Source organism: Apostichopus japonicus, chromosome 8, assembly GCF_037975245.1.
Source record: "Apostichopus japonicus isolate 1M-3 chromosome 8, ASM3797524v1, whole genome shotgun sequence".
Lineage (NCBI taxonomy): Eukaryota > Metazoa > Echinodermata > Holothuroidea > Aspidochirotida > Stichopodidae > Apostichopus > Apostichopus japonicus.
In genome coordinates this window covers 42,577,750-42,600,488 of record NC_092568.1, presented here as the reverse complement: position 1 = coordinate 42,600,488, position 22,739 = coordinate 42,577,750, and the positions used below count along the sequence as shown (strand labels likewise).

The 22,739-nt window shown below is 37.2% G+C and overlaps 2 protein-coding genes and 1 long non-coding RNA gene across 6 annotated transcripts in view; 1 reads left to right on the top strand and 2 right to left on the bottom strand.

Moving 5' to 3' along the window:
* LOC139972094 (serine/threonine-protein kinase PAK 4-like) overlaps positions 1-6,067 on the top strand; it is a 41,776-nt gene extending 35,709 nt beyond the window's left edge. For all 4 annotated transcript variants that reach the window (XM_071979022.1, XM_071979020.1, XM_071979023.1 and 1 more), the window contains 3 exons: positions 970-1,095; positions 2,727-2,861; positions 3,391-6,067. In XM_071979022.1, coding sequence (XP_071835123.1) covers positions 970-1,095; positions 2,727-2,861; positions 3,391-3,534 — 405 coding nt within the window. In that variant the 3' untranslated portion in view covers positions 3,535-6,067. The remainder of the gene's footprint in view (positions 1-969; positions 1,096-2,726; positions 2,862-3,390) is intronic.
* A 1,467-nt stretch (positions 6,068-7,534) lies between these two features.
* Positions 7,535-22,706, bottom strand: LOC139972096 (uncharacterized). The gene is made up of 8 exons (XM_071979024.1): positions 21,894-22,706; positions 20,947-21,136; positions 20,426-20,562; positions 19,954-20,083; positions 18,953-19,166; positions 11,015-11,081; positions 10,644-10,768; positions 7,535-10,273 (listed from the first exon to the last, which is right to left on the bottom strand). The coding sequence occupies exons 1-8, from the start codon at positions 22,123-22,125 to the stop codon at positions 9,035-9,037; spliced, it is 2,334 nt and encodes a 777-aa protein (XP_071835125.1). The 5' UTR covers positions 22,126-22,706; the 3' UTR covers positions 7,535-9,034.
* On the bottom strand, positions 17,462-18,945 carry LOC139972101 (uncharacterized). The gene is made up of 3 exons (XR_011794582.1): positions 18,764-18,945; positions 18,190-18,271; positions 17,462-17,530 (listed from the first exon to the last, which is right to left on the bottom strand). It is a non-coding gene; the product is annotated as an uncharacterized lncRNA (long non-coding RNA).
* Positions 22,707-22,739: the final 33 nt, after the last annotated feature.

Here is a 22,739-nt window from a genome sequence, read left to right as displayed (position 1 = left end):
CATAAGTTAACTGTGTGTCGCCCCTTCACTAAACTAAAGTTAACTGTATGTAGCCCCTTCACTAAATTAAAGTTAACTGTATGTAGCCCCTTCACTAAACTTAAGTTAACTGTATGTAGCCCCTTCACTAAATTAAAGTTAACTGTATGTAGCCCTTGCACTATTAAAGTTAACTCTATGTAGAGACCCTTCAATATCAAAGGTAACTGTATGTTAGCCCTTCACTATTAAAGTTAACTGTATGTAGCCCCTTCACTAAACTAAAGTTAACCATATGTAGCCCCTTCACTTAACATAAGTTAACTGTATGTAGCCCCTTCACTATTAAAGTTAACTGTATGTAGCCCCTTCACTAAACTAAAGTTAACCGTATGTAGCCCCTTCACTTAACATAAGTAAACTGTATGTAGCCCCTTTATCACTAAACTAAAGTTAACTGTATGTAGCCCCTTTACTAAACTAAAGTTAACTGTATGTAGCCCCTTCACTTAACATAAGTTAACTATATGTAGCCCCTTCATCACTAAACTAAAGTTAACTGTATGTAGCCCCTTCACTATTAAAGTTAACTGTATGTAGCCCCTTCACTATTAAAGTTAACTGTATGTAGCCCCTTCACTTAACATAAGTTAACTGTATGTAGCCCCTTCATCACTAAACTAAAGTTAACTGTATGTAGCCACTTCATCACTAAACTAAAGTTAACTGTATGTAGCCCTTCACTAAACTAAAGTTAACTGTATGTAGCCCCTTCACTTAACATAAGTTAACTGTATGTAGCCCCTTCATCACTAAACTAAAGGTAACTGTATGTAGCCCCTTCATCACTAAACTAAAGTTAACTGTATGTAGCCCCTTCACTTAACATAAGTTTACTGTATGTAGCACATTCACTATTTAATTTGCAAGTTCAGTGGTATCCTTCTTAGATCATTCTACTCTTAACAACTGACTTTTCTCTTGGATCAGGTGAAGTTATCTGACTTTGGATTCTGTGCTCAAGTGTCAGCTGATCTTCAGAGGCGTAAATCTTTGGTGGGTACTCCTTACTGGATGGCTCCTGAGGTGATATCAAGGCTTCCCTATGGCCCTGAGGTATGTAACATGATGTGGTTTCCGACTGGTGCTTGTGTAGTGCTTGTTTACTCTCTACAGCAAAGTAGATGTGATATCCTCACAAGGACTAGTATTTGAAGTTTGCTCAAGCAAAGATAATGTACTTGAACTAATCTGTTAGTTTTCGTCCCACAACATTGCAGCAGGCATGATGAATGTTATAACCCAAGGCACAATGCAACTTTTAAAGAATTGGTTGTATTTTGTTGGTAAACTTACATAATTTTGTTTGGAGGGTTTGCTTTGTCAATAGAAACTAAAAAGATACAATAGTTGGGTGACTGTTTGATTGTGTGAAGTGTAAAATCAATATCTTTGAGAGAAAATCAGACGTGGTTTACATTCCATTAGCCATTATTAATTTTTGTTTCTCATATTTTAGGTGGAGGTATTATCATAGTAGGGGTCGGGAAAGATAGACGTGCTATTACTTTTTATCAAACATTCTTGGTGGGATAGGATAAGATCTATACATGGTTTTAGCTAATATCACTTACTTTGTAACAGGCTCAGATTTAACGGTAGTCCAAGAAGACCAAAAATCATGTTGGACAACCTAAAACCCTGCTTAGGTTGTCCAATGGACGACTAGCTTATTTTCAGTAAGTGTTCATCATTTCAAAAGACTCAGAAAATCCCTATTCTTTTAAAATAAAAATCTGACCCAAAAAAGTGATAGTAACTTGTTGGTATCACCCTCCATTCATATTAGAAACAACGTAAGAAATAAATCACATTTGGTACATTTCATAACGAGGGGAAAATCCTACACTTAGCTGTATTCACATCCCTTTGCATCGCTAACTTGCAGTTAGCATGTTTTGTTATTAGTAAAGACAGAATGGGCATACTCTACATATGCACTAATGGTTACGTAAAGTATCCTATACTTCGTACACTACAGACCCTGGTGGCTGCGACCACACTTGCTCCTGGCTGCACGCATCTATGACATGCTAGCTGGGGTACAACCTGTATGCAGAACTATACTGTGCATGTGAGCATATCGCATGCTCATTTATGTTGCTGCAATGTACATGCTGTATACCCTGGGCTTGCCGTCTTTGGAAATGATCGGAAATCAAATTTCACTAACAGAGAGTTCCCGCAACCCAACATGGTTAATCATGAACAGTGTCATACACCACCTAAAATGTCTATAACTCTACGCTACAGTTCTGTCCAAGATTTTCGCAAAGTTGATCCCTGTAAGACTAGTCACTAAGAGTAAGACTTAAGCCTCAGGCCAATAGACTAGGCCTGCGGAGCCTAACACAACAGTTCTCACCTACAATGCTAAATTGATACATTGTAGTATTACTTACTTACATACGGCTCTTGCGCAAGGCGGGCTATTTTAAACATCCAAGTGTGGGAAAATCGCAGGATGTACGTAACTAACATCATAGTCCTTGGGTATATGTTTTGTAACTTTAGTGCCCATGATGTGTGCGATGTACCACGTCAGGCAACTCCAGTAGTAGTTTTGGTGCTTTCATTGGACAACCATAAAATCCTTCCGACAATCAAGTATGAAGGCAAGGTTGTCTGAAGGACTACCTTAAAATTTTCTTAAATATGAGCCCTGTTTAATACTTGTTGTATTCCAGGTGGATATCTGGTCCCTGGGTATTATGGTGATGGAGATGGTGGATAGTGAGCCCCCATTCTTCAATGAGCCTCCTCTTCAAGCTATGAGACGAATAAGGGACATGCCACCACCAAAACTGAAAAACAGTCATGGGGTAAGTGGATCTATAATTTCACTCAGGAGGGGAAATGTTTTTGAAATTCAAGAGTTTATTTAAATGGATCAGTTCAATTCAAAAGGCAAATCTGGGTTGGACTGAAAGTATGGATACAAATAAATGATTGAATTACTGTATTGCAATATCTAAAGATTTTAAATTATGCTTAATTGTAAGAAACATTGCAAATGTAGTTACCATAGAACCAGATGATCATTTTAACTTAACACACATCTCCTTCCTACAATCTTACTTAGTAACATTTGTCCCAATGTGTGGTTCTGTGCATGTAATGATGTTTCTGTGATATTTGGTCCATTGTTGAGGTTTCCTCTATTTAATGTAGAACAGAAGGTTTGTATTATGTCCGCTGTTTAACTTGCCAAAGTAAGTGTTATGTTTAGGTTGTCATAGCTACTTTGATTTCATCAGTTACTGATAAATGGCAGGCTTTGTATCCCAGTGTCCATAATTCATTGATATAAAGGTTTTACATTGGATCTTTAATTTTTTAATGTTTTGTTAGGTATCTCCGAGGTTGCTTGGCTTTCTGGAATGTATGCTGGTTCGAGATCCTTCCCAAAGGTCCTCAGCGCTTGAATTATTGGAACACCCATTCCTAAAGCAGTGTCGGCCAGATTCATCCCTGGCCAGGTATTTGCACAAGTGAAACTGACCTTTGACCTCTCTTCCATCTCAGGTAGCCTTTGTTGCTGCACATGTTTAATGTGTCTTTTAGTTTATTTAATGCATTCATTTTGCAATGAAACTTCAAACCATCAGTTCCAAGCAGTTCTATTGTTCAGGCAATTAACTTTGTTTCCCCATTTGCAAAAGTTATCATTAAGGGTTTTAAATTTCCAATATCCACTGTTACTGTTTTAATGAATGTTTTTGTACTGTCAACACTTAACAATTTGTACTTTTTATGATGTGTGTTCATTATGGGTTGTAAACACAATTCTGTTTTGTATTTACTTCAGTACTTTACTTCTTTTGAACAGATATGCAAAGTACTGTTTGTATCTTAGTCTCTGAATACATACATTGTGTAGCCCAAATCTTCATAATTTGACTTATTTTAATTAAAGGTTTCATTTTCTACTGGTAAATCATTTTAAAATCAATTATGGGAAGTAAAAAATATCTAGCTATCAAGCTTATGATGGGTCTGGTCATGAGATTGTGGCCTTCATTATACACTGCAATCCTCTTTGTAGCAAGAGGAACATTAGTGGAAATGATTATCACACTTTGGTTGTTCAGAGACCATGATTGAATGAAACCAAAGACTGTGGTTGACATCTGAGTATGCAGATTAAGATTTAATTAGTGAAGTTTATTTCTTGTTCTTGATGAATGTCCCCATAATGTACCAGTAATAATCTCTTACATTACATAATGAAGGATGTTAAGGGTTGTAAAATGTATGCCAGCACTAGTTTGTAACCATATAATTATCAGCAATTAGTATTCATTTATCTTAATCTTATATTTAAACTGACATTGTGTACTATCAATCACTGGTAGATTTAATACATGTCTAATAGTTGTAAATCACTGGTAGATTTAATACATGTGTATTAGTTGTAAATCACTGGTAGATTTAATACATGTGTATTAGTTGTAAATCACTGGTAGATTTAATACATGTGTATTAGTTGTAAATCACTGGTAGATTTAATACATGTGTATTCGATGTAAATCACCGGTAGATTTAATACATGTGTATTAGTTGTAAATCACTGCTAGATTTAATACATGTGTATTAGTTGTAAATCACCGGTAGATTTAATACATGTGTATTAGTTGTAAATCACTGGTAGATTTAATACATGTGTATTAGTTGTAAATCACCGGTAGATTTAATACATGTGTATTAGTTGTAAATCACCGGTAGATTTAATACATGTGTATTAGTTGTAAATCACCGGTAGATTTAATACATGTTTATTAGTTGTAAATCACCGGTAGATTTAATACATGTGTATTCGTTGTAAATCACCGGTAGATTTAATACATGTGTATTAGTTGTAAATCACCGGTAGATTTAATACATGTTTATTAGTTGTAAATCACCGGTAGATTTAATACATGTGTATTCGTTGTAAATCACCGGTAGATTTAATACATGTTTATTAGTTGTAAATCACCGGTAGATTTAATACATGTGTATTCGTTGTAAATCACCGGTAGATTTAATACATGTGTATTAGTTGTAAATCACCGGTAGATTTATAACATGTGAATATAGCTAGATGTTAATTTCCAATGTATCTTTTCATCACAATATTTTTCATTACAAACAAATGCTGACTAAAACTTTGATTGCTTTAATTAAATCCAAATTCCTGGGTATTCAGTACTTCTTAGCACATTTGCCATTTATTATGTTTCCAGTACTAACACATAAGCTGGTAGGGTGGATGGTTATGGTAGTCAGTAACAGGTCAGGCGATTTGGTTGAGCAGGCTTCAGTTACACTGGTGATATGTTTAGCTTGTCAGATTTGCAAACCACATTCTATTATAGTAAGATTTTTAACAATGTAATTACTAAAATGTTCTTGTCATGTAGGAATGTTTCATTACTTTACTTCTTTCCCATATGGAATGAAAATGAGGCTGTTTTAGTTAAGCTCAAGATGGTTTATGGATTGTGTGGAGATGTATTTTATGATAATTGTATGTAATACAATAACTATGTACAAATGCAAAGATTGCAGTTTTATGATCTTTATTCTCCATTTCTGATTTCTTGTTGAATTCATATTTTGTAGATGTACCCATCATTTGGATCACTCTTTGTGACCGTGCTCAAATGAATTACCAATAAGTGGGCTGTTACCTGCAGATTAGACTTGTAAAGGTTGCAGGGTTTCAGTAATTACCTAAAGTGTATATATTAGTAACTGCCAGCTTGTACATTCTCAAACTTTGTTTGGTATTGATCAGAGGTGATGATTAGATCAATCAGAGTTTTAGGTGCCTCAAATGAGATTGATTGTTATAGCATTATATTTTTTAAGTTGTTTACCCGCATATCAACAATTTTATATGTACTACAACTACAAAGAGTTTCTTAACAGTGTACTAAGTATTTCAGTTACTGCCTAATATGTTTGTATTCATGCTTTTGTACATTGCCATTAGGTTATTCAACAAGGTACAAATAAAGCTATTAACTTGTCTATAACAACTGCCTATCTTCACTTTCCATGTCTTCTTTTGAATTTGTGGTACAAATTAAACCTTCATGTTAGATACCACTATATGCAGGTATGTGCAATGTAAACACACAAGAAGCAGTACACAAAACTACTGGGCAGCATGCATCCAGTACATGGATAATTACCATAGACTTGTTACACATTAAAAGGTAGTAACTATGAGGAACCAGGCTATCCATACCATCAAAGACACTTAGGCAGGAGAGGTACCATCACAGCAGACTTGCAATATCTGTAGAGATTCCTTCATATTTGACAACTTCATCCCCCCTACGACATTGATTTATGGTGAAATGTTCCTGTTAAATCCTTGAATTACGATAGGTAAACATGAGAATATCTTACAGATATTGCCAAATAATATGTGAAGCGGTTCACACAAGACACATATCAAACTTTGGTTCTCAGAATCAATGAAAACAATTGTTCTTTTGGCAGCTGCAAAACCAGATAAATATGACTAAATGAGACCACAATCATGTGGCAATAACTGTTATGGTCAATAAGGTAAAACATTGGTAATCATCCCAAAAGAAATGTTACCAATATTATACCTGACTTATCTGTTCTGTCCTACTAAATGTAGTCCCCACAGAATACTCCATATATATGTAGTCCCCACAGAATACTCCATATATATGTAGTCCCCGTAGAATACTCTATGTATGTAGTCCCTATAGAATACTCCATATATATGTAGTCCCTATAGAATACTCCACATATATGTAGTCCCCATAGAATACTCTATATATGTGGTCCCAATAGGATACTCCATATATGTAGTCCCCACAGAATACTCCATATATATGTAGTCCCCGTAGAATACTCTATGTATGTAGTCCCCATAGAATACTCCATATATATGTAGTCTCCACAGAATACTCCATATGAAGTCCCCACAGAATACTCCATATATATGTAGTCCCCATAGGATACTCTATATATGTAGTCCCCGTAGAATACTCCATATATATGTAGTCCCCACAGAATACTCCATATATATGTAGTCCCCACAGAATACTCCATATATATGTAGTTCCCACAGAATACTCCATATATATGTAGTCCCCGTAGAATACTCCATATATATGTAGTCCCCATAGAATACTCCATATGAAGTCCCCACAGAATACTCCATATATATGTAGTCCCCATAGGATACTCTATATATGTAGTCCCCGTAGAATACTCCATATATATGTAGTCCCCACAGAATACTCCATATATATGTAGTCCCCACAGAATACTCCATATATATGTAGTCCCCACAGAATACTCCATATATATGTAGTCCCCGTAGAATACTCCATATATATGTAGTCCCCATAGAATGCTCCATATATATGTAGTCCCCGTAGAATACTCCATATGTATGTAGTCCCCACAGAATACTCCATATATATGGAGTCCCCACTTATGCATGTTTTGGAGTTATCACTAGTTAAAGCTACTCTGATCAATTGCTCAACCCTTCATCATTTACAGTGAAAACAACATCTTAAGAAAGTGAAGCAAAAGAAGCTTTTTTCCTTGTTTTTATGGTTGTTGCTACGTGTAAGGGGGTGGTGAGCTCCTAATATTCTTTAATGTCCAGCAGTAAATAAGTGTTTGCTTGTACATTACCATCTAAGCATTCCAATCCTATACACTTGTAGTTTGAACCCCAATAGAGAAATAAATCAGCACAGATTATTTCTAGTACTATGGTCACAATAATAGTTTAGTATCTAGAATGTCTTACTTTTCAGATTGAAAACTAATATCAAGACGACGAACAGATGACAGAAGTATTATTTTCTAGATGAATTTTGCGTAGCTGTTTGGCTGAAGAAACTGTTAGTGTTGTCATCAAGAGAGTATTGATATTTATCTGGTTTCATATAGCAAACTTTATAAGTGTTTGTTTCAAGTTTCAAGTACTACTTGTCATTTTCAGAATTTCTTGCAGTTTGAGGTATCTTGTAAATAAGATCATGCTTCAAGTGTTTTTTTTTTTAAATTTTGGGTGGTTCTCTTTAAATTTTGGAAAGTTTATTTGCTAAAATCAACTAGCATGCTATCTTCTTGACCACGTATCTACTTTTTTCTTACACCCACACAGCACAGTGAAGTCTTGGTGCTTACAAATGAGATACATATATATTAAATGTTATCAGCTGCAGAAATATCACTGCGAAAATAGAGGTACAGTAAAGGCTTCATAATTGACGCACCTTCGTAATTGACGCACCTTCAAATATTACTTGCAACGATACAGCAGGCAACTTAAACTTTTTGCAGCCAAACAGAGTTAAATATTTCATGAGTCTGAATCCATTTCAGCTATGTACTGAACAATTTGTGTTTTTTTTAAGCTTTTAACACCCTCCCCCAGTTTTGCATGTATTTTGGGGATTTGGTTATCTTACTCCCTAAAAATAACCTATATTACCTTAGCATGATACCACTACTCTCTGGGACATGACCTGTCTGAGCTTAGGGGTTCAGAGCACTTCAAACAGCATTCAGAGTCAATTGATGTATACTTACACAAAAGTTACAGTTAGCTTATCAAGGAATGTGTCAATTTAGGGGTATGAAAGAACTTGACACGGCAGACATTTTGTGGTCAAATTCTGCTCAATTGTACATTGCATGTGCACAGAACAATAAATATTTTGAGATCATTACATTTTTGAAGAACCACACATATGAAAAACACATGCAGTTGAGTGATTTGGATTTTTTCCTTGATAGACATCGTTGATCAAATCTTTAAGTGCGTCAATTATGAGCCCACCATGCTACCTCTTGCAATGAATTATCTGATTATCAACAGACATTGGCAGCATTAACTCTAGCAGTTTAATGGCATATATTATGACTACATATTTTACCATAAAGAATACAGTACCTCTTCTAATTTGAAAAGCAAAATTATTCTCAAATCAAAGTTTTTACGTCAGGAATCGCTTCCTTTCCTTTTAGTTCTGTAATTTTTTTTCTTGCTCCCTTTCATTTTCTTGAAATGATTGTCTTTATTCTGATTACCAATGTGCGATGATGATGATGAAGGGGCTAGATCATCTGAACAAGATGACCTTTGACCTGAGTCATTCACTTTAGGTATACTACTATCATGTGAGTGACTAGTATCTTCCTTATCTATAGTCCTATGTGAACCAACACCATTAATGCTTCCTTCTGGATTACTAATTCTAACTTCAGATTCATGTTGACCGCTAACAGAACTTCCGGCGCGACTTGCTTCCCCTCTGTCAGATATTTGAAATCTTTGCAGCTGTTGAGCTTCATTAGCTATTTGTAGTTTTTTAATTCTAAGAGCAGCCCCTCTTTGTCTAGCTACATCTGTCCTGTGGTTGAAGCTATTTGCTAGAGTCTTGAGTACTTCATCAACGACTTCATTAGAATCTGAATCAGTATCACTACTCTCTGGCATTCTCTCCTTTAACACTTTACAGAATGCTGTCCTCTGTCGAAGGTTTGTCAGGCGGTCACTCTCCTCTTGCTGCTTACTCTTCTTGAAGCGACTTTTGCCAGGAATTTCTTTGACTTTCTTAGATCGTTTTCTGCGTCTTGTGATTTTTTGGAATAGTTTGCTCTTTAGTTTCATGATGAAGACATCACCAGAGCTTTGACTGGTCGAGGTATCTTCGCTACTACTCTCCCTCCTCTTGACTTCTTTGGATGAGCCTGGAATTGAGGATGTGTTTGGTTGGTGGTGTGTTCTCATCTCAAAGTGAGGTGATTTAGGGATTGTTTTAGTTGTTTGTTGTTTGGTCTTAACACCCTGATCATAAGTTCCTTTTGTCAATGTTAGATAAGTCCTTTCATCATCACTGCTGGAATCTGAGTCATCACTTGCTGAATGAACGTCTCCTCGGCCAGATTCTGTTGATTCACTGTCAGAGTTCTGAACAAAGTCCAGAAACATGCTAGCTGGACTGATATCATCACTGTCATCAGAGTCACTGCTGATGCTGCGTTCCACCTCTCGTTGGATCAGTGAATCAAAGAATGCCAGCATGTGAGGATCTTCCTGGGTTGATTGGTGCGAGTAATCATGAGATAAGGTAGAGTTACTGTTAATCATCATATCAAAGTATTGTTGGTGGGTGAACATTCTCCTGCTACTGTCTGTTTTACCTGCCATTCCTGGTAGCTTCAATGGACTCCATATCTGTAGGAATCAGGATTAAAATTAGCAGCAATCCCATAGACAATAGTTTAATTACAAGACAGAAGGATTTCAAAGTACATTAAACCAAGTTGCTGTCATCATTCTGAAAGAGAAACCGAGGCACCAGAGTCACGTGACACAAAACTGATCAACTTGTTCAGCTTTTCAATTTATGAAATGATTTTCACCTTGAAACAAGAGAGAGACCATTTTTCTCTTTTCAATTTAAAACAAATTAATTCTGAAGTTTTCTTCAGTACTTAACATAGAAATGGAGGACTTGCCACCTGGTGTCATCTTCTAAATGATATTTTCAACATTCTGTATACTGCGGGAAGTAGAATCTACAATGTATAAAGGGTGCACCAACCTTAATGACTTTCTCAACACCAGATGAAGCAATCAAGAACTTGTTATAGTTATATCTAACTTGGTTCACTATTTGGCGATGACCGGACAACACAAGCCTGGCTTCACTGATATGATTGTTTTCATCTGAAGGATAAGAAAGGTACAACAGAATAAACATAACCGTGTACATGATGGCTCTAAATTTGTTACAAGGATAGAGGAGGGTGATGGGTGATGCGATGTCAACCATATGCAAATTTAGGGAGTAGGGTTACTTGAGGGTCAATTTAAATCAACATCGTGCCTATCACAAAATCTGCATAGTTATACCATTTATTCACTTGAGTCTTTCTATGGCTAAACTCATTTGTAATAAGTAATTCCACTTACTTTCTTCACAAGGTTCTGGCACTTTCCAAAGGAACAAGTTGAAGTCATCTGAGCCGGACAAAATGTACTATACGAAGAATAATGCATGAAAAATTTAACCAGAAGAAAAGCAAGCAACCAATAAGAAACAATCTAATAGTTGAAATAATTACAATTCATGTTCCACTTCAGAGTGATACTTTTTATTATTTACCAATTTATTTTGAATGAATCTACCACTCTTTACTTATAGCAATATAGCAACACAGTTCATTCTTCATACTGTATACCTGCTACCCTGTTATCCTCACATACAGCATACTAGAATGCTTACTACCTGAATGCAACACAGTTCATCTTCATACTGTATACCTGCTACCCTGTTATCCTCACATACAGCATACTAGAACACTTACTACCTGAATGCAACACAGTTCATCTTCATACTGTATACCTGCTACCCTGTTATCCTCACATACAGCATGCTAGAATGCTTACTACCTGAATGCAACACAGTTCATCTTCATACTGTATACCTGTTACCCTGTTATCCTCACATACAGCATACTAGAATGCTTATTACCTGAATGCAACACAGTTCATCTTCATACTGTATACCTGGTACCCTGTTACCCTCACATACAGCATACTAGAATGCTTACTACCTGAATGCAACACAGTTCATCTTCATACTGTATACCTGTTACCCTGTTATCCTCACATACAGCATACTAGAATGCTTACTACCTGAATGCAACACAGTTCATCTTCATACTGTATACCTGCTACCCTGTTATCCTCACATACAGCATGCTAGAATGCTTATTACCTGAATGCAACACAGTTCATCTTCATACTGTATACCTGGTACCCTGTTACCCTCACATACAGCATACTAGAATGCTTACTACCTGAATGCAACACAGTTCATCTTCATACTGTATACCTGTTACCCTGTTACCCTCACATACAGCATACTAGAATGCTTACTACCTGAATGCAACACAGTTCATCTTCATACTGTATACCTGCTACCCTGTTATCCTCACATACAGCATACTAGAACGCTTACTACCTGAATGCAACACAGTTCATCTTCATACTGTATACCTGCTACCCTGTTATCCTCACATACAGCATACTAGAACGCTTACTACCTGAATGCAACACAGTTCATCTTCATACTGTATACCTGTTACCCTGTTATCCTCACATACAGCATACTAGAATGCTTACTACCTGAATGCAACACAGTTCATCTTCATACTGTATACCTGCTACCCTGTTATCCTCACATACAGCATACTAGAACGCTTACTACCTGAATGCAACACAGTTCATCTTCATACTGTATACCTGTTACCCTGTTATCCTCACATACAGCATACTAGAACACTTACTACCTGAATGCAACACAGTTCATCTTCATACTGTATACCTGCTACCCTGTTATCCTCACATACAGCATGCTAGAATGCTTACTACCTGAATGCAACACAGTTCATCTTCATACTGTATACCTGTTACCCTGTTATCCTCACATACAGCATACTAGAATGCTTATTACCTGAATGCAACACAGTTCATCTTCATACTGTATACCTGCTACCCTGTTATCCTCACATACAGCATACTAGAATGCTTATTACCTGAATGCAACACAGTTCATCTTCATACTGTATACCTGTTACCCTGTTATCCTCACATACAGCATACTAGAATGCTTACTACCTGAATGCAACACAGTTCATTCTTCATACTGTATACCTGCTACCCTGTTATCCTCACATACAGCATACTAGAATGCTTACTACCTGAATGCAACACAGTTCATCTTCATACTGTATACCTGCTACCCTGTTATCCTCACATACAGCATACTAGAACACTTACTACCTGAATGCAACACAGTTCATCTTCATACTGTATACCTGCTACCCTGTTATCCTCACATACAGCATGCTAGAATGCTTACTACCTGAATGCAACACAGTTCATCTTCATACTGTATACCTGTTACCCTGTTATCCTCACATACAGCATACTAGAATGCTTATTACCTGAATGCAACACAGTTCATCTTCATACTGTATACCTGGTACCCTGTTACCCTCACATACAGCATACTAGAATGCTTACTACCTGAATGCAACACAGTTCATCTTCATACTGTATACCTGTTACCCTGTTATCCTCACATACAGCATACTAGAATGCTTACTACCTGAATGCAACACAGTTCATCTTCATACTGTATACCTGCTACCCTGTTATCCTCACATACAGCATGCTAGAATGCTTACTACCTGAATGCAACACAGTTCATCTTCATACTGTATACCTGCTACCCTGTTATCCTCACATACAGCATACTAGAATGCTTACTACCTGAATGCAACACAGTTCATTCTTCATACTGTATACCTGTTACCCTGTTATCCTCACATACAGCATACTAGAATGCTTACTACCTGAATGCAACACAGTTCATCTTCATACTGTATACCTGCTACCCTGTTATCCTCACATACAGCATGCTAGAACACTTACTACCTGAATGCAACACAGTTCATCTTCATACTGTATACCTGCTACCCTGTTACCCTCACATACAGCATACTAGAATGCATCCTACCTGAATGCAACACAGTTCATTCTTCATACTGTATACCTGTTACCCTGTTATCCTCACATACAGCATACTAGAATGCTTACTACCTGAATGCAACACAGTTCATCTTCATACTGTATACCTGCTACCCTGTTACCCTCACATACAGCATACTAGAATGCTTACTACCTGAATGCAACACAGTTCATTCTTCATACTGTATACCTGTTACCCTGTTATCCTCACATACAGCATACTAGAATGCTTACTACCTGAATGCAACACAGTTCATTCTTCATACTGTATACCTGCTACCCTGTTATCCTCACATACAGCATGCTAGAATGCTTGCTACCTGAATGCAACACAGTTCATCTTCATACTGTATACCTGCTACCCTGTTATCCTCACATACAGCATGCTAGAACACTTACTACCTGAATGCAACACAGTTCATCTTCATACTGTATACCTGCTACCCTGTTACCCTCACATACAGCATACTAGAATGCTTACTACCTGAATGCAACACAGTTCATCTTCATACTGTATACCTGTTACCCTGTTATCCTCACATACAGCATACTAGAATGCTTACTACCTGAATGCAACACAGTTCATCTTCATACTGTATACCTGCTACCCTGTTACCCTCACATACAGCATACTAGAATGCTTACTACCTGAATGCAACACAGTTCATCTTCATACTGTATACCTGCTACCCTGTTATCCTCACATACAGCATACTAGAATGCTTACTACCTGAATGCAACACAGTTCATCTTCATACTGTATACCTGTTACCCTGTTATCCTCACATACAGCATACTAGAATGCTTACTACCTGAATGCAACACAGTTCATCTTCATACTGTATACCTGCTACCCTGTTATCCTCACATACAGCATACTAGAATGCTTACTACCTGAATGCAACACAGTTCATTCTTCATACTGTATACCTGCTACCCTGTTATCCTCACATACAGCATACTAGAATGCTTGCTACCTGAATGCAACACAGTTCATCTTCATACTGTATACCTGTTACCCTGTTATCCTCACATACAGCATACTAGAATGCTTACTACCTGAATGCAACACAGTTCATTCTTCATACTGTATACCTGCTACCCTGTTATCCTCACATACAGCATACTAGAATGCTTACTACCTGAATGCAACACAGTTCATCTTCATACTGTATACCTGTTACCCTGTTATCCTCACATACAGCATACTAGAATGCTTACTACCTGAATGCAACACAGTTCATCTTCATACTGTATACCTGTTACCCTGTTATCCTCACATACAGCATACTAGAATGCTTACTACCTGAATGCAACACAGTTCATCTTCATACTGTATACCTGCTACCCTGTTATCCTCACATACAGCATACTAGAATGCTTACTACCTGAATGCAACACAGTTCATTCTTCATACTGTATACCTGTTACCCTGTTATCCTCACATACAGCATACTAGAATGCTTACTACCTGAATGCAACACAGTTCATTCTTCATACTGTATACCTGCTACCCTGTTATCCTCACATACAGCATACTAGAATGCTTACTACCTGAATGCAACACAGTTCATCTTCATACTGTATACCTGTTACCCTGTTATCCTCACATACAGCATACTAGAATGCTTACTACCTGAATGCAACACAGTTCATTCTTCATACTGTATACCTGTTACCCTGTTACCCTCACATACAGCATACTAGAACACTTACTACCTGAATGCAACACAGTTCATCTTCATACTGTATACCTGTTACCCTGTTACCCTCACATACAGCATACTAGAATGCTTACTACCTGAATGCAACACAGTTCATTCTTCATACTGTATACCTGTTACCCTGTTACCCTCACATACAGCATACTAGAACACTTACTACCTGAATGCAACACAGTTCATTCTTCATACTGTATACCTGTTACCCTGTTATCCTCACATACAGCATACTAGAATGCTTACTACCTGAATGCAACACAGTTCATCTTCATACTGTATACCTGCTACCCTGTTATCCTCACATACAGCATACTAGAATGCTTACTACCTGAATGCAACACAGTTCATCTTCATACTGTATACCTGTTACCCTGTTATCCTCACATACAGCATACTAGAATGCTTACTACCTGAATGCAACACAGTTCATTCTTCATACTGTATACCTGCTACCCTGTTATCCTCACATACAGCATACTAGAATGCTTACTACCTGAATGCAACACAGTTCATCTTCATACTGTATACCTGCTACCCTGTTATCCTCACATACAGCATACTAGAATGCTTACTACCTGAATGCAACACAGTTCATTCTTCATACTGTATACCTGCTACCCTGTTATCCTCACATACAGCATACTAGAATGCTTACTACCTGAATGCAACACAGTTCATTCTTCATACTGTATACCTGTTACCCTGTTATCCTCACATACAGCATACTAGAATGCTTACTACCTGAATGCAACACAGTTCATCTTCATACTGTATACCTGCTACCCTGTTATCCTCACATACAGCATACTAGAATGCTTACTACCTGAATGCAACACAGTTCATCTTCATACTGTATACCTGTTACCCTGTTATCCTCACATACAGCATACTAGAATGCTTACTACCTGAATGCAACACAGTTCATCTTCATACTGTATACCTGTTACCCTGTTATCCTCACATACAGCATGCTAGAATGCTTACTACCTGAATGCAACACAGTTCATCTTCATACTGTATACCTGTTACCCTGTTATCCTCACATACAGCATACTAGAATGCTTACTACCTGAATGCAACACAGTTCATCTTCATACTGTATACCTGTTACCCTGTTATCCTCACATACAGCATACTAGAATGCTTACTACCTGAATGCAACACAGTTCATCTTCATACTGTATACCTGTTACCCTGTTATCCTCACATACAGCATACTAGAATGCTTACTACCTGAATGCAACACAGTTCATCTTCATACTGTATACCTGCTACCCTGTTATCCTCACATACAGCATACTAGAATGCTTACTACCTGAATGCAACACAGTTCATCTTCATACTGTATACCTGTTACCCTGTTATCCTCACATACAGCATACTAGAATGCTTATTACCTGAATGCAACACAGTTCATCTTCATACTGTATACCTGCTACCCTGTTATCCTCACATACAGCATGCTAGAATGCTTACTACCTGAATGCAACACAGTTCATCTTCATACTGTATACCTGGTACCCTGTTATCCTCACATACAGCATACTAGAATGCTTACTACCTGAATGCAACACAGTTCATCTTCATACTGTATACCTGTTACCCTGTTATCCTCACATACAGCATACTAGAATGCTTACTACCTGAATGCAACACAGTTCATCTTCATACTGTATACCTGTTACCCTGTTATCCTCACATACAGCATGCTAGAATGCTTACTACCTGAATGCAACACAGTTCATCTTCATACTGTATACCTGCTACCCTGTTATCCTCACATACAGCATACTAGAATGCTTACTACCTGAATGCAACACAGTTCATCTTCATACTGTATACCTGCTACCCTGTTATCCGCACATACAGCATACTAGAATGCTTACTACCTGAATGCAACACAGTTCATCTTCATACTGTATACCTGTTACCCTGTTATCCTCACATACAGCATACTAGAATGCTTACTACCTGAATGCAACACAGTTCATCTTCATACTGTATACCTGCTACCCTGTTATCCTCACATACAGCATACTAGAATGCTTACTACCTGAATGCAACACAGTTCATCTTCATACTGTATACCTGCTACCCTGTTATCCTCACATACAGCATACTAGAATGCTTGCTACCTGAATGCAACACAGTTCATCTTCATACTGTATACCTGTTACCCTGTTATCCTCACATACAGCATACTAGAATGCTTACTACCTGAATGCAACACAGTTCATCTTCATACTGTATACCTGCTACCCTGTTATCCTCACATACAGCATACTAGAATGCTTACTACCTGAATGCAACACAGTTCATCTTCATACTGTATACCTGTTACCCTGTTATCCTCACATACAGCATACTAGAATGCTTACTACCTGAATGCAACACAGTTCATTCTTCATACTGTATACCTGCTACCCTGTTATCCTCACATACAGCATACTAGAACACTTACTACCTGAATGCAACACAGTTCATTCTTCATACTGTATACCTGTTACCCTGTTATCCTCACATACAGCATACTAGAATGCTTACTACCTGAATGCAACACAGTTCATCTTCATACTGTATACCTGCTACCCTGTTATCCTCACATACAGCATACTAGAATGCTTACTACCTGAATGCAACACAGTTCATCTTCATACTGTATACCTGTTACCCTGTTATCCTCACATACAGCATACTAGAATGCTTACTACCTGAATGCAACACAGTTCATCTTCATACTGTATACCTGCTACCCTGTTATCCTCACATACAGCATACTAGAATGCTTACTACCTGAATGCAACACAGTTCATTCTTCATACTGTATACCTGTTACCCTGTTATCCTCACATACAGCATACTAGAACACTTACTACCTGAATGCAACACAGTTCATCTTCATACTGTATACCTGTTACCCTGTTATCCTCACATACAGCATACTAGAATGCTTACTACCTGAATGCAACACAGTTCATCTTCATACTGTATACCTGCTACCCTGTTATCCTCACATACAGCATGCTAGAATGCTTACTACCTGAATGCAACACAGTTCATCTTCATACTGTATACCTGCTACCCTGTTATCCTCACATACAGCATACTAGAATGCTTACTACCTGAATGCAACACAGTTCATCTTCATACTGTATACCTGCTACCCTGTTATCCTCACATACAGCATGCTAGAATGCTTACTACCTGAATGCAACACAGTTCATCTTCATACTGTATACCTGCTACCCTGTTATCCTCACATACAGCATACTAGAATGCTTACTACCTGAATGCAACACAGTTCATCTTCATACTGTATACCTGTTACCCTGTTATCCTCACATACAGCATACTAGAATGCTTACTACCTGAATGCAACACAGTTCATCTTCATACTGTATACCTGCTACCCTGTTATCCTCACATACAGCATACTAGAACACTTACTACCTGAATGCCAAGACAGACTTCAAACAACCTTGGCATCTTCACATTGTGAAATGTTTACTAGCTGAATAGACCTTTAAACAACCATATGCATATTCAACAAACTTGCAATAATTAAAGAAGAAAACTAATAATAATACTGAACCTGATCTCTATCCCCAGCAAAGCAGCAGCTCTTCATAGTACATGAGTTGTAATAACCAGAATGATCAAATTCAATGACAGGACCCGGAGAGCTAACATTATAGATAGCTGGGGGCAGTCTTCGCCGTAGAGCTAGAATCTTTGTCCCGTAAATGTTGAATCGTACACTCATAGCATTCAGTTCTGTGTAAGCACTACTGTAACGTAGTAAACAACTGAAAAATAAAACAGTATGTAAGTAATTAACGACTAATTACTGATGCAATGTGACTTTATCTGAAGGTACAACAAGATCTTATTAATTACTTCCTGCAGTAACTTTCTTTGTAGCATGTCACACACATTTAATTACTGCTACTATTTGCATGAGCTGCCAGTTTGTGTTTCTTCGAAGCTAAATGGAATTATGCATTCCACTGCAAACTCAAACTAACCAATCCCTAGCTCTACAATCTTGTTTGTACTATCGTCTACTTAATAATCTTTGACAATGTACTCTCTGGCCAAACTTTTAGCCCACTCGCAAAGATGGAACATACGTGTGTCACGTTTGTCTACACAATCTTCAGTTCAAAATATTAGCCATGGGCCAGCAAATACTGTGACCATTGCATTGAAAAAGCAATTTATGTATGTATGTATGTATGTATGTATGTATGTATGTATGTATGTATGTATGTATGTATGTATGTATGTATGTATGTATGTATGTATGTATGTATGTATGTATGTATGTATGTATGTATGTATGTATGTGTGCATGTGTGTATGCGCGCATGTGTGTGTGCATATGTATGCATGTATTTTCATACAGTGACCTCAAATGACCTTCGACTACCACCAACACACTATGCTTCTTGTTTTCATTGTGGAACAGTATCAAAACATTTTGTCCAGAAATTCTACAATTTTAGATGTATGCAACCAGCTGTTTACAATAATGGAATCAAACAGTGTTTACATTAATACTAATTCACATAGAAATGAACTGTGAGTACTAACGTTCCTGGCTTTCTGACATCCCAGAGAGCCACCCCTTCTTTAGCATTAGCACTGGCCAGAAAACGAGATTCAAGAGGATGGTAGACTACAGCATGAAATGAATGAGCATAATTAGCTAAGACAAAGGGATCTGAAAGACAAAGAAGCACGAAAATAACGGAGATTAAAATTATAAACAGGTAGAAATAACAACTACAAAACACTGAACCAAATGTTCTAAATGGTATTGCTTGCACAGTATAAGGATCAACAATTGAGGGGTGGCAGCCATTTAAAAATGTGCTGCTATTTCATATTCAATTCATAATCAAACCCATGGGATAATTCATCTGAAATTGCACAAATTGCTATGAGAGTGCTTTATAAAGCAAACTTAAATGGCCTCAATGAAAGGTGAACACTAAATTTTCCCTGTAACTCCTTCATTCCACATAATATATCTGACCCTTCAGACTCCTTGTAAGTCATTTACCTCTTGTAGACTGACGGAGATCCCATAAGAGAATCCTGCCATCGGCACCAGCACTGGCAAAGGCACTTTCATCAGTAGGACAGGGTGATAAACCATAGACTGCATCTTCATGGCTAAACACATCAACTGTGTCTAACCTGGAAAATTGACATTTTAAAATATCAAGAAGACTAGTACTGTCAATGTGCGGTATTGTAGTTATATACCTTGCACACAATGGAATGCATTGTTCATATTCATAAGTACAATTAGGTTTAAAATAAAAGTAACACACTTATGCAATGCTAAGTCCAGTTTGAGAATTAGAACAGGGATAACGATATTATCATCAAGAGCAACATTGGTAATTCTCAACTTTATATTGTCTTGCACTAAATCAGCTTTAAAACCCTCAAATATTACACATTACACTGGCTAAAACTTAATAATATGCAAATAATACCCAAATTATCTTTGACATATGAATTATATGGATGTATTTACAACATAGTGAACATACACATTTGAAACACATTATTTACCTTTCTGTGTCATGAACAATAACCTGGTCATCATTTCCTCCAGAAAATACTCGTCTATTTTCACAGTCTAATGCTAGGCAGAAGATGTTGGAATTATGCTCTCCTTTCATGCATGCATTTGGGCCTGGTTGTTTATTAGAGGAAAGCTGCTTCTCCAAATCCCAAATGAGCACTCTCCTATCGTCTCCACCTTTACACAGAGAAAGTAATAATCATTTATGAGGGTTGGATTATGCTCATTGTCTATCTCCATAGTTTCATTAAGTTTATATCCAGAACAAATGATTTTAACTGATTACCTGAAGCTGTACTTATCACTGACAACACAAAGAACAACATGACCCTAGATAGTGTTTCTACATGGAAGGTATAAATTTATTCATGGTCTGCTTAATACTTTTTCATAATTTACCCAAGAGAAGGTATGTCAGAGTAGAAAGCTTTCTATGTAAGGTTCAACAGTTGTAGTGTATCTAATAATAGAATATGTGCAATGTTGAACATAATGAACAAAAAGTGGGTCCTTGATGGGGACTTCAGTGTCGCTCCTGATCCAATTTTTTCCTACTAAACTAAACTAACAAGATTTGAGAAGAACCTTTAAGTTTCCATCTTAGGTTTTCACAATTTAACAAAATTTTATTTCAATCAGCCAGGCAAATTTTGGGTCCATAGGTTTGGAGCGTAGCTTTTTAAATATTTTCAAATAAGGCATGGTAAAGATACACCACACAACCATGTTATTGACTGAGCATAACTCTGAAAACTCATGAAACAGAGCACAAAATCAGATTTTGACATAAATATCAACCATCTTGTATGTTAGTTGTTACTGTCCATTCTGTCAATGTTACTTTTCAATCAACACTACATTTCCTCAAACGTGTGATGGTGAATAAATTTGTGAAGTTGGATGTTAGTTAATAAATAAAGACTGAAGAGTTTACCTGAAACCAGAAGTTCACCACCTTTGTTGCTGAATTCAACGGCATTGACACATCCATAGTGTCCCACTAAACTGCAGCTATGGAGATATCCAGGTGCACTGGCCATACGATCACTCAAAAGCTGACGAGACAATCTTTTCTGCTTACTAGCACTGCTTTCTAATTGTCTCCTTTGTAAGAACTGTATTGTGTTTCCAACAGACGTTTTACACAATGTACCAACGCATGCCATGATAACACTGTTCAAAGTTACCTTAGTTCAAAAGTGCCTGTGAAATTCCTTTTCCTTAGTTCAAACTCAAAGATGGGCCTGAAACTGAAACTGGCTATGCACTAAGAATAACATAGGGTTTTCAACTTTCACATTTAGCATTCAACTACAAATTCCTGATTTGATATTGAACATACTTAGTGTTAGTCTGTTTGATGATGGTGGTTTATATTTCTGCATCGTTTGTGTATGCATATTATTTGAATAGTAATTTGGTGTTAGGATAGCAACTTAGCTTATGCCTATGCCCTCGTCAAAGCATGATCGTTGGTACTACAATATCCTGCCTTATAACAATGTAGTCTACCCTAACTTGGCCTACATACAATGTCTCGCAACTTTCATGGTCTTTGTAATCTTGTAAGTTGTAGGCCTATGTTTACAATCAATGGCTAGTCAAAAATTGATCAGACACAATTATTCCAAACATCACAGTTTGTTGCACATAATATGGAGCCACCGGTCACATCCAAGAAGTAAGTTTCATTTGAGTAGGCTCTGTGTGTGAATTATCGCATATGATCGGAAAAGTATTGCTAGTACTAATGAGCAAAACCACAGAAAATAAACATAAA